Here is a 13,513-nt window from a genome sequence, read left to right as displayed (position 1 = left end):
TTTATGCCTGGGAGAGGAGTTACATTTGTTAGCTATAGGGCTCTGTTATTTGAGGCTATTGTACACTCAGGAGATGGGAGACAGTGTATGTGAAGCTGAGCCCCCCCCCCCCCCAGGGTAGTACATTGGTATTTTGGGGATTTGTACTGTCCTGATATTTTATGGGCCTCAAGAAATTAGGTCTAGTAATGATGATATAGGTAGAGGCCAGGGCTGGACTGGGACAAAAATTTGTCCCTGGACTTCATCCAGACCGGCCCACTTTAATTCAATAAAATAAAAATCACGCCCACCAAAAGGCCCCTACATCCATTATTGTATATCATGAGAGGGTGAGAGAGAGAGAGAAAGAGAGGGGGGGGGGGGGTGAGTGTAAGAAAAAGAGAGTGAGTGTAAAATAGAGGGGGTGAGTGTAGGACCCCTTTTTACACTGAGGCATTTTTAGGCGCTTTTGGGCTAAAAATAGCGCCTGTAAAACGCTTCCGCTGCAGTCCCAGTGTGAAAGCCTGAGTGCTTTCACACTGGGGCGCTGCCAGGTCGTTACAAAAAGTCTTCCAAGCAGCATCTATGTTTTTAAAAAAAACGGCCCACTGAGCCATCGGCCCACCGGGAAACTCCCTGTAGTCCCTATGGCCAGTCCATCCCTGGGTAGAGCACATAGAAAATTTGATGTACTAACCATCCCTCTCTTACAGATGGTAGCAGCAACCCACCGAGAGAGTGATACACTGGTAGCCATAAAGATGATAAGCAAGAGCTCAATGATAGCCGATGACCCAGGTTCCCTCATCATTGAACGCCAAGTTCTGGAGATGGCGGGGGGCAGCCCTTTCTGTACCCGCGCCTATGCAGCGTTTCAAACGGAGGAAAGTCTATTTCTAGAAAAGTTCAAAGCCAAAAATATCAAATGAATGGTAAACTGTATATAAAGTGTAATATACAATAGCGCAAACATTGCTTCTTGACATCTGCATGTCTGCATTTTAAAGCAGAACTCCGCACAGGCAGTGTAATATGCGGGTGGGACACATGTATGTCTCGCCTGTCAAAAGTTTTCTCAATTTATTCAGCCAGTCTTGTGATCAAGCAGCCCTGCCAGACAATGTTTTCGGGTCAGCGACCTGACTTTTTTTTACTGCCGTAGTGAAATAATTGAGCTTGGTCACCGCCCCGCCCCCAGCCTTCTGGTAAAACAGTGTTTCACAACACTGATAACTATCACAGCGCATTGGGCAGCGCTATACAATGTAATGTAGTCTGACTGGTCACACTGATACCTGTTCCTCTCCCAATATAAAACCTGCCACGAGGAATAGGAAGTTAACGGAAAAACATCTTTTGCTATTTTTACTGATAGTATTTAAGAAATAGGTGTAGTGAATACAGCATTGGAGTCCATTGATGTTTAAGACTTACCAGGAGTTCCATATATTAGATTAGTCATATGTAAGGGAAGACACCAGGGACACCATACCAAAAGAAAGTACAGTACTTCTGAGTATAGTATAGGTGTCTTTTCCACATGGAACCTTCCAGTATTTGCAGCGACTACCTAAAAAGGGGACCCTACAGCAAATAGTGGAGTGGTGTCACTTATATCTGTACATGGAGTGAAGAAAACCTAGATAGAGCCATATAGAGATAGATGTCATGCAGCGTGTTTTGGTAGAAAATTTAAATGTTTGATTCAGAGCTTCTAACTGAAATTCATTCAATGACCTGTCTGTATTTTCTTCTTCAGGGCCACCTATTCTTCGTTATGGATTATTTATGCGGCGGAGATCTATTTAAAGTGATATATAGACATCCAGCACTTGACATCAGGATCCTGGCAGCAGAAATGCTTTGTGGTCTCCAGTATCTGCACTCCAGAGGAGTAGTGCACAGGTAATGATCTTAACAGTTCAATCATTTTACAACCCCCCCCCCTACTGCCTATAGCAACCTGTACAGAAAAGAGACAGCAGGTAACACCATCCTGCATTATTCAAGTTCGCACCCACGATCACTAGTACAAAGCATACCATATAGCCAATATCTTAGACTTCGCCGTAACTGCACCAGAGAGGAGGACTTTGAGCAAGAGGCCTATGCCCTATTCCTACGGTTACTCAAAAGAGGCTATAGCAAAATGTGCTCAAAAAGGCGTACGCCAAATCAAAATTAATCAGTATTTGCAGCGACTACCTAAAAAGGGGACCCTACAGCAAATAGTGGAGTGGTGTCACTTATATCTGTACATGAAGAGAAGAAAACCTAGATAGAGCCATATAGAGATAGAGAGATAGATGTCATGCAGCGTGTTTTGGTAGAAAATTTAAATGTTTGATTCAGAGCTTCTAACTGAAATTCATTCAATGACCTGTCTGTATTTTCTTCTTCAGGGCCACCTATTCTTCGTTATGGATTATTTATGCGGCGGAGATCTATTTAAAGTGATATATAGACATCCAGCACTTGACATCAGGATCCTGGCAGCAGAAATGCTTTGTGGTCTCCAGTATCTGCACTCCAGAGGAGTGAGTTTAACCTGAAATTTACCATTCAATCTGACACTAGAAGCATCCCCTTCCTTGATCTTAGACTTTTTTTGAATGAGGACGGTACATTATATAGCAACCTGTACAGAAAAGAGACAGCAGGTAACACCATCCTGCATTATTCAAGTTCGCACCCACGATCACTAGTACAAAGCATACCATATAGCCAATATCTTAGACTTCGCCGTAACTGCACCAGAGAGGAGGACTTTGAGCAAGAGGCCTATGCCCTATTCCTACGGTTACTCAAAAGAGGCTATAGCAAAATGTGCTCAAAAAGGCGTACGCCAAATCAAAATTAAATACGAGAGAGGTGCTATTGTTCAAACAGAAGGAAAAGGAACTGAATTGTACTACTAAGCTTGTAACGACGTTTAGTACCCATCAAAATGTTTTCCGCCACCTGATCAATAACAACTGGCACTTTCTCTCAGAGGATCCCATAATTTCTAAATATGTATCAGGAAAACCGGAAATTGTGTATAGAAAATCTAGGTCCAAAGATGGTTTAATACATAGTCACCTTTCCCCTGATGTACTAGCTATGGAAAAATCTGAGGTACTTGGTACCTATAAATGTGGGTCTTGCGATTTTTGCCCATGGATTCAGGAAGGTGATGGCTGCCTATTACCTAGAGGTGGATTTTTGAAATCCAAGACATTTGCAGACTGCACCACAATTGGCATTGTCTATCTAGCCAAGTGCCGTTGTGGTGCATTCTACATAGGCAAGACAAAACGACCGTTTGCAAAGAGAATAAAGGATCATTTGTACTATTTGGACACAGGACTGCTTTACACCCCAATATGCAAACATGTGGGGTTAAACCACAGTTATGACCCCTCCTACATTTCATTTTTTGCCTTAGAAGTCATCCCTCTCCCAGAGAGAGGTGGAGACTTTGACAAAAAAAATATTGCAACGTGAGGCACGCTGGATCTTTGACCAAAGGGCAACCTACCCACCAGGTCTTAACCCCTCACTGTCAGATAAACCGTTTCTGTAGGAGAGAAAGTATAACACCCATCTACTGGATTTTTATACTTATTAGGTTATATCGTTATGTACTGATACAATAATTGATATTATTACTGCCTGGGTAGATACCCACCTATAGTTAATTGAATTACCAATGTATGTTGACTGGCACGGATTGTTATGCTACCATGATATTTCCCTGTCTTTGTAAACTGTAACTGTATACTAACTGTCTGTTTCTTTATTCAATATTGCCAGCTTCCTCCTTATTCGCTTTCCTGACTAACCACACAAAATGCTCCCTCCATCAAAGCTATGTAAAAACAAAAATGTGTATAGCGGCTATATTAGCCCCCTTTTTAAGAGAAATCACTGTATTGCGAATTAGCATATCAACTTAATGTTTACATGTTTGTTTTTTGTACCTCAGTAATATGTTGTAAATTTAGTATTATTCCGTTTTAACTACTGAGCCAGTGCGCTGTCCGGTCTCTCCTAGCGCTGTGATTATTGAAGCAGTGCTTTGCAATAGTTTGTGCAGGTAATTGTATGTCCCAAGAGGGAGGCGCGCTCCCCCTGTAGCGCCTCCCATTTCTGTCGGTTCATACTGACAGGATGTGCGCGCGCCGCCGGTCTAATGGTGCTGTGGTTCTTATACCACACACTATGTGCACCAACTATGGGACGCAATGCGCTCCAATATGCGTTCCATGCGTGCCTCAGCACGCTGGAACGCAACGCACGCGTGCGCACTACACCTGGGACACACGGGACCGGAAGTGAAGCCGGAGGTCAGACTTGGCCTTTTCACTTCCGGTGGGGGTGTAGCTATTTAAGCTGGCGCTAACAGCCTTCATGTCAGTCGCCGACTTGAAGCAAACAGGACACGCCAGCAAAGGTGGAGGAACATTGAACCTCTGGACAAGCTCATGATTGAGCGCTCATCTACCCTGTCTCCCTCCTATTCAAATCCATCTTCCTTGCATGGTAATTACCCCTTTTGAATATCTGAAAGGAGTTATAAATTGAACTTAGTCATATGGGCATTACTCTATGTTTATTATATTTGTTACCATGTGTTATACCTAATGTTTGGGGCATTTAGTTTGCTTTATTAAGCCCAGCCTCAATCATATCTATATTGGGATATTAACACTAGTCCTATTTAATTATCATTAGATTTATTCTTATTCCCTTAGTAGCCTTTGTTATATACTCCTTAAAGCACTATGGGCCAGATCCTCAAAAGCGATACGCCGTCGTATCCCTGTTTCTATCTTTGGAACTGATCCACAGAATCAGTTTCCAAGAGATAGACAGAAGATCCGGCATGTGTAAGAGACTTACACTGCCGGATCTTAGGATGCAGTACCGCATCCGCCGCTGGGGGCATTTCGAGTCGAAATGCCGATTCGGGTATGCAAATTAGCACTTACGGAGATCCACAAAGCTTTTCTGCTTCGTTTTTTCTCCGTAAGTATTAGTTTGCCTGCGTAACTTTAGGGCTGCTTTTACAAAGTGTAAACTGTTTACACCTTGTAAAAGTAGACCCTTCTTACCCGCGACGCTGTTTTTTTTTCTTTTTCCGCCGTATCTTTTTTTTCCCCCGACGCAACTTTTTTTACCCGGCGCGATTCACAAAACTCGGCGTAACGTAAAACCGCGCTATGCCCTTAGGGAAAATGACGTCACGAGCATGTGCAGTACGTCCGGCGCGGGAGCGCGCCTAATTTAAATGGGACTCGCCCCCATTTGAATAGGAACGCCTTGCGCCGGCGGAATTTAAGTTACACACCCGAAAATTTCTAGGTAAGTGCTTTGTGGATCGGGCACTTAGGTAGAAATTTTCCGGCAGTGAAACTTAAATGGGAAAAGATAAGTTACGGCGGCTGGCTGTGGATTTGGCCCTATATCCCTACCTGCATGGATGATTATATATATATCTATAACCGTGGACTATATTTAAATCAATAATTTCTAGCAGTTGCTCGCTTCCCAAAACCCTCTTTGGGCTGCTATATTGGAACTGAACACTAGTTGTCCATCAGGTGGTTTCCCCCTCCCCTATGATTATTGTTACATGTCATCCAGCATATATAAAGTGTCTTCATCACAGTTGTAGATGTATACCTTTATATATTGTTTATAGTTAAATATCAAATATTTACAGATCCATTCTTGGACCCCGCTGGCTGTCCTAGCACCCCATTACTCGCACTTTCATGACCAATTGGATCTGGCTTCCACTGGTCTAGGCATAGTGCTGCTCTGTTTCACCTCGCTGGGATTCATCGGTTGACGTTTAAGCAATTTTGCTCTGACTTAGTTGTTAAAGGAATTGGTAAGCACACAGCTATTGTATTGTATTCTCTCTTGTTATCAAGATTATGAAATGAACTACAATGTATCTCGCCATGATGTACTAATGACGTATTTTTATGTCACACACAGACCATTAAAATTCAGAAAGAATGAATTGCAAGCCCTGAAGAAGCACAACAGTGCAAAACTAGTCGTCAATCTGCAAACAATACTCTCTTTCTTTCACTTCTAATAATTTATTGTGGTCATATCATACAACTTGTTTTATATGGAAATATTTTTTATGTGAAAATTAAAATCTTTTTTGATACTTTTCTAAAACATACGTGTTTGGTGTGCTTACCTTAAATATCACGAACAGCACCTCACCCAAAAAATCCCTATATTTCGAAGAGAATTCCACTCTCCGTAATATGTGTTTCTGTTTTATACGTTATTAAATGTCATTAGTGACAATGGCGAGCGCGCACTTATCTGATCTTTCTTCCACACCCAATGTCGGTCCTTCTGCTGGCTGTACACACGAGAAGAGGAAGGTTGGAAGTACATCGCATCATTTCACTCACAAGGTAAAGAAAAACATCCATTTTATTGAATTCTCCACCAGGACGGATTGTTCAATTCTGGCTAATACAATTATTCCATAATCATACAGCTCATGTACTGCAATCAGTTCATGAAAGAAATGATTGTTTGCTGAATCATATCATTCTGTGTTAAGGCAGTGCTAGGAAAAGGGAGCTTTGTGAATGCTATAATAATGTAAGAATTGTATGAGCTGCAGAGCTGACATTCTTTTTCTTCACAGGGACCTGAAGCCTGATAACGTTCTTCTCGATTCCCGTGGTCATATAAGATTGGCCGACTTTGGTCTGGCATTAACAAATATGTTTGGGACAAGGACAGAGACAGAGGCAGCAGGAACATATGTCTACAGGGCCCCGGAGGTAAGTAAAACCATTCATCTACTTGTCCAATGTGATCATGATTATGGCATTTATTCACCATATTATGCCCGGATTAAAGAGAACACATACATACACACACACATATATATATATATACGGCAGGTTACTTCTCCTTTGGAATCCTACTGTTTGAGACGGCCTTTCAATTTCACCCATTTTATGATTATGACGACCAAGACAAGGCAATGGATTCAATACATGTTGATGATCTGGAATATCCAGAAGATGCTGATCCTGGATTTAATTTCTCTATTTTTTCTCTTTTTCAGAGCTTAAGGATAATGGCACAGCACAAAATAGAATTTGAAAGCTTCATGGACCAACAAGAGGCCATCTCAGCTGAGGAGCAGAGGCTGTTCGATGGTTTTAACTTTCTCTGCGATAAATGGAGTCTTTCATTAATCAATATGCAGCCAAAACATACATACAACATATTTGGATCTTCCTGGGGCTCTGTGACACTGTGCCCTCAGGTAGGAGACATGACCTCTAATCCCCCTACCAATAATGTTGTATTATGTTTTCCAGAGGGAGTCTACCGTATACACCCCCTGGTTGAAGCTTTATATACATTTTTGATGTTAATGATGTTATATATACGGCAGATTACTTCTCCTTTGGAATCCTACTCTTTGAGACAGCCTTTCAGTTTCACCCATTTTATGATTATGACGACCAAGACAAGGCAATGGATGCAATACGTGATGATGAGCCGGAATATCCAGAAGATGCTGATCCTGACCTCCTGGACTTACTACGCAAAGTACATGTGAAGTGACTCCATAAGAAAAGTAGCCAATCAGCCAGAATGCTTTAGAAATGTGGTTTGTATTTTGCTTCAGAACTCTGAAACAAGTGAAGCCACATTCCACCTAATGATAAAGTATGCTAGAAGGTGGAGAAAACCTGTCACATGACCTTGAAACAAGTCATGTGACATCACTCTCCTCCTATAAGGAAATATTCTTTGCAGCATTATGCAGAGAACACATCATCCTCTCTTCCTATCATTGTGAAGCAGAATTCACCAAGCGTTGGATTGTTCACCCACTAATAGGGAACGTGAGCTGGGTTTAGACCGTCGTGAGACAGGTTAGTTTTACCCTACTGTTGATGTGTTGTCGCAATAGTAATTGCACTCTACATTTACTAGGATGTAAATTGTCAGCGCCGTGTGGAGACCGCAGGGCTTTATAAATAGACATTTTAGAATTTTTATGCCTTTACTGTCTTCTTATGTTTTTTGCTTTTCTTTTCCCCCCCACAGTTATTGTGCAAAAACTGCCACATGCGCAAATGGATCATTATCAACATAAGAGAGCACCCATTTTTCCAAGGCGTGGACTGGGAGGAGGTGGAGAAGAATTCTGATGACCCCAAAATGTTTGGAGTGCGAAAGGTAAGTAGAAATGTCAGCATTATGTGTGGTGTGCTTTGCCTGTCTCCAGACATTTGGCTGTGACCAACATGACACTTTGGGGGGGGGGGGGGGGGGTTGCTTAAAGAGAAGCCATTAAGGTCAGATTAATGAAAGAATCTGAATATTCTGAATTGTGCAGCATTTTTACTTTCTACTTTAGCTTTACTTTACATCTGACACATCAGTTTTATGCCTGGGAGAGGAGTTACATTTGTTAGCTATAGGGCTCTGTTATTTGAGGCTATTGTACACTCAGGAGCTGGGAGACAGTGTATGTGAAGCTGAGCTCTCACCCCGACTCTCAATCTGATGAATAAATAGATGCGAGTGAAGTGAAATAAGGGGACAAATATAAACCTTTCAGAAATTAATCTGCACAACTCTAATAGTGAACATCCATATCTTTGTCGGTGAGCAGTCATGTATCTTGCATCTCACTGTCATATGGACTTGGATGGCCCATACAGGGGTAACAGCCACCAGAGGTCATAGAGGCTTTTCTTCTAATCATTCATGGATTTAATTTCTCTCTATTTCAGAGCTTAAGGATAATGGCACAGCACAAAATAGAATTTGAAAGCTTCATGGACCAACAAGAGGCCATCTCAGCTGAGGAGCAGAGGCTGTTCGATGGTTTTAACTTTCTCTGCGATAAATGGAGAGTCTTTCATTAATCAATATGCAGCCAAAACATACCAGGTCGTGCAGCTCATGGGAAATGGACACAAAATGGTGGAAGGCATTAAAGACCTAGTGCTCTTTCCCAAGTATCTACCACCATTTCCCAAGTCCATCAACCGTAAATGGATAAGAAAAAAAAAAAAAAAAAAAAGTTAGCTAGGTAGTAAGGTAGGCAAAAAAAAAGTTAGGTAGTTACAGTACATATCATAAGGAGAGTTCTGAAGGTAGAGATTAACCCTAGGTTTTACACCACACAGCAAAAATCATTTACCAGCATATATGCAAGAGGGAAGTATACCCTCCACTCAAATCTACCGAACCAATTTGTACATGTACATAAAATGATTGGGTAGTGACATTTATAGGTAAAGTTGATCCAAGGTAAATCCGATTGCCTCTCGGGGGATCAGGAAGGATTTTTTTTTCCTTGCTGTAGCCAATTGGATCATGCTTGGCAGGGGTTTTTCGCAGGGTTTTTTTTGATTGTAAGGGGTTAAGAGTTTCAGAGGCAGTGTTATTTCACTCATTTTAGTAGAATTCTAAAAGGCCTTACACACATAATTTCTTGTAGTTTGTATCTCTGAACAAAAGATTATACATGCGAAACATTCCTTAGTAATTGCTAGAAATGTATCTTTTTGTTATTGTTCTCACAGGTGTTTTTTTATATAGTCCATTACATGTGAGACATTCCTTATTAATTGCTAGAACTGTATTATATTTTTTTATCTATATTTTCCCCATCTTGTACTTTCCTCCTTTTTCAATTATATTATGCAGCTGTTGTTTTTCACTTCCTAAGCCCTTTTAATGAATAGAAGGTCTGTTTTTAACGAGTAAGCCATAATAACTTATCTTATTGCGTCCCCTCCCCTTTTGTAATGCATATAATTGTCTTAATATTATCAGTAAAGTCAGAGAATTTCAGATACACAGTGTTCCTGTCTTTACTATTCCTGTACTGAAATCTCTCTCAACAGGGGCCACCCGAACAAACACATTTGGACTACCTAAAGTCAATCAGTGCCAGTCTGCACCCCTACACCAGCTACAACCTCCCTGGAGCAAGGAAAGAGATGTCAGAGAAGAGGAAAAGCCCAGCTGTGTCGCACCTACAGGCCTGGATGTGAAGACCAGAAAGCGCGGCAGAGATGAAATATTTTATACCGATGTTAAGAAAGCTAGGTCAGACATGATTCTGATGATGGAAAGCGACCCTTTTGAGGATTGGTTTAAATATAACCGCCTTCATAGACCAAAAAGGCACAGAACGCCATTCATACCACATGCACCTAGGAGTATAAAGGGGATACTGGAACCACCTAAAACCGGGAAGCGAAGAGATATCAGAAAAGAGGAAAAGCCCCGCTGTGTCACACCTACAGGGCTGGATGTGAAGACCAGAAAGTGCGGCAGAGATTAAATATTTTATAGCCCTAGTGAGAGCTGAGGAGTCACACGTGACTCTGAGGACACAAGGAGCCTTGCTGGCAAAGCTCCAAGGAAGAGAAGCAGAGAGGACAGTGCGGATCGCTTTGCAGAGACAGGAGAAATTCCAAGAAAGCAAAGCAGACAGGAGAGATCGGAAAGCTCCGCAGCCAACAATGGCACTGGACAGAAGAGGAAATCCCCCCAACAGGATGAATGTGAGGGACAACCCTGGAAGAAGCAAAGGACAGATGCAGCAAGTAAGGATTATAATGACTTTTCATATAGTATATAGGTGAGAAAAGAGACAAAGGGCATTTCTCCATCAACTTCAGTCTTAAAGTGATATTAAACTCAAAAAACTAAAACGTAACGAAATTGCATCTCATTTATCATTAGATGTGGTAACTGCATTTGTTTTTCACCTTGTGATCCGTGTAGAAAATAGGATTTTTGTACTCACTGTAAAATCCATTTCTCTGAGTTCATGGACGGACACAGCAGCCTTTGACCTTAGGTTTATATCCGCTTCCTTCCAGGAGAGTTCGGCAGAAAAAAAGCACTTTAAGTGTTAACACTTTCCTCAGTGCTGCTCCTCCCAGGGGGCGTGGGCGAGGACGTAAGGATGGAAGAACAATGTCCTCATTAAAGGGAAAAGCTGAAACAACGTTTGGGAGAAAAGACGGCTGAGGCCGCAGCACCACCTTATCCCTATGGATGACCAAGTAGGGAGCCTTGCAAGACAAGGCCGACAGTTCAGACACCCGTCTGATCGAGATAATTGCTACCAGAAAAACCACCTTTTGTGACAGAGTCAACAAGGGGATCTTCCGAATGTACTCAAAGGGAGCATCCCGAAGCACCGAAAGGACTAAATACAAGTCCCATGGGGTAGTGGATGGCGCACCGGAGGGGCCACATGCCGGACCCCCCGTACAAACGTACGCACCAAAGAGTGCGACGCCAAGGGTCGTTGAAAGCAAACAGCCAGAGCCGAAATCTGACTCTTAACCGTACTTAAGGCGAGAGCATGATCCACTCCCCGCTGTAAAAACAGCAGAATCCTGGACACCACATATGTACGAGGGTGCCATTTCATCTCCTCACACAGAGATGTAGGCCTTCCACGTACGATGGTAAATCCTACGTGAAATAGACTTCCGTGCACGCAGCATGGTAGAGACCACCGAGCCCGATAGGCCTCGGCCTCTCAGTTCCTGGCTCACAACAGCCACACCGTCAAATCCAGCGACTGTAAAGCAGGTGGAAGATCCGACCGTACAACAGTAGATCTAATCTCAGGGCAAGACGCCAGGGGGCGTCTGCCACTAGACGCACCAGGTCCGCGGACCAGGAGCGGCCAATCTGGGGCGATCAGGATTGTTGGAATCCTTTCGGCTTCCACTCTGCGCAGCAAGCGAGGAAGAAGCTTCAGAGGAGGGAAGGGGTAGATTAGGCGATAGCGACCCCAAGGTGCCACCAACACGTCTGATGCGTCCGCCCACGGGTCTTTTGACCTGGCCAGGAACCGTGGCACCTTCTGATTGAGACGGGACGCTAGAAAGTCCACGTCTGGGAGTGCCCCACTTTTGGCACAGACTCTTAAACACCTCTGGGAGGAGTGACCACTCTCCTTGGTCTAGTGTTTGGCGACTTAGGAAGTCGGCTTGCCAATTCTGTACACCCGGAATGTACATGGCCGACAGAGCCGGAACGGACCTCTCGGGCCACCGAAGGATGTGCGCGACCTCCATCGCTGCAGCTGAACTCCGTGTGTCCCCCTGATGATTGATGTAAGCCACGGCCGTAGCGTTGTCAGACTGGATCCTGACCGGTCGGCCCTGCAGATCCAGGGACCACCTGGCAAGGCACAGCTTGATTGCTCGGAGCTTCAGTATATTGATTGGCAGGCGGGACTCCTCCTGAGTTCAGCGCCCCTGGGCAGACTGGGTGCCCCAAACGCACCCCCCCAACCAGAGGGGCTGGCATCCGTCGTGACCACGATCCAGTGGCACGGCAGAAACGACTTCCCAGTCCGAAGCATTGGAGACGCCAGCCACCACACCAGGGAAGACTTGACCAGTTGACTCAACTGAATCTGGTACTCCAGAGATGACGTGACCTTGTCCCAACGTGACAGAATTTCCTTCTGCAGCACCCTGGTGTGGAATTGGGCATACGGAACCGCCTTGCAAGAGGCCACCATCAGACCCAGAACCCTCATGCAAAATCGAAGAGATGACCACTTCTGGGTCGACAACTGCTACACTACAGATTGCAGAGTCTGAAGTTTCTCCGTTGGGAGCAAAACTCTCGCCTCCGCGGAATCCAGGACTAGTCCCAGGTATTCCAGTCTCTGAGACGGAACTAACACGGACTTCTAGATATTCAGAAGCCAGCCGAACTCTTGGAGAGTCTGACACGTGATAGCCACGTCCTCTTCTAAATCTGAGCCTGAAGAAGCTCGCAGAAGGTTGTCCAGATATCCCATGATAGCAATCCCCCGCTGTCTCAGCAGGGCCAGTATCGGGGCAAGCACCTTGGTGAAAACCCGTGGTGCCGATGCCAAGCCGAACGAGAAGGCCACAAATTGAAAATGGTCCTCCCCGACCGCAAAGCGCAGAAACCTCTGGTGCTTTGTGCATATGGTAACATGTAGGTACGCATCCATGATGTCCAAGGACGCCAGGAAGTCCCCCTGATGGAGCGCTATTACCGAGCGAATCGACTCCACCCTGAATTTATGCACCTTGACAAAACAATTGAGGGCCTTGAGGTCCAGGATTGTACGGACCCCTTCCTCCTTGGGTACTATGAACAGATTGGAGTAAAACCCCAGAAACCGTTCCAACGAGGGAACTGGTACAATCACTCCCCTGACCAGAAGATCCTGGACAGCCCCTGACAGAGCCTGCCGGCGAACCGGAGGAAGCTGGAGGTAGGAAGGAAAAAATCTGTTTGGTGGACAAGAGAGAAACACTATCTTGTACCCCAAGGAAACTACTTTGCAAACCCAACAGTCAGAGAGAATAGACCTCCACCGAGCCGTGAACTCGCAAAGCCGGCCCCCCACTCGAGACACGGGCGGGGGCAGACCTTCATGCGGAAGCAGGTTTGTCCGCAGGCTTGCGGAATCAGGGGTGCTTTAGCCTTGCAGGGGGCGCCTTAGCACCTC

The 13,513-nt window shown here is 44.2% G+C and overlaps 1 protein-coding gene across 16 annotated transcripts in view; it reads left to right on the top strand.

Moving 5' to 3' along the window:
• LOC120931214 (probable serine/threonine protein kinase IREH1) overlaps positions 1 to 13,513 on the top strand; it is a 90,884-nt gene that overhangs the window by 65,640 nt on the left and 11,731 nt on the right. For 12 of the 16 annotated variants that reach the window (XM_040342442.1, XM_040342445.1, XM_040342435.1 and 9 more), the window contains 5 exons: positions 696 to 866; positions 1,742 to 1,887; positions 6,650 to 6,788; positions 7,079 to 7,572; positions 8,077 to 8,208. In XM_040342442.1, coding sequence (XP_040198376.1) covers positions 696 to 866; positions 1,742 to 1,887; positions 6,650 to 6,788; positions 7,079 to 7,572; positions 8,077 to 8,125 — 999 coding nt within the window. In that variant the 3' untranslated portion in view covers positions 8,126 to 8,208. Of the gene's footprint in view, positions 1 to 695; positions 867 to 1,741; positions 1,888 to 6,649; positions 6,789 to 7,078; positions 7,573 to 8,076; positions 8,209 to 8,768; positions 9,842 to 9,890; positions 10,712 to 13,513 lie in introns of those variants that run through there. The other 4 variants (XR_005747843.1, XM_040342441.1, XM_040342443.1 and 1 more) reach the window with 4 other exon arrangements.

The sequence above is a fragment of the Rana temporaria genome, chromosome 3, assembly GCF_905171775.1.
Source record: "Rana temporaria chromosome 3, aRanTem1.1, whole genome shotgun sequence".
Classification (NCBI taxonomy): Eukaryota; Metazoa; Chordata; class Amphibia; order Anura; family Ranidae; genus Rana; species Rana temporaria.
Note: the sequence above shows the minus strand (reverse complement) of the source record. Positions and strands in the feature narration are given on the sequence as shown.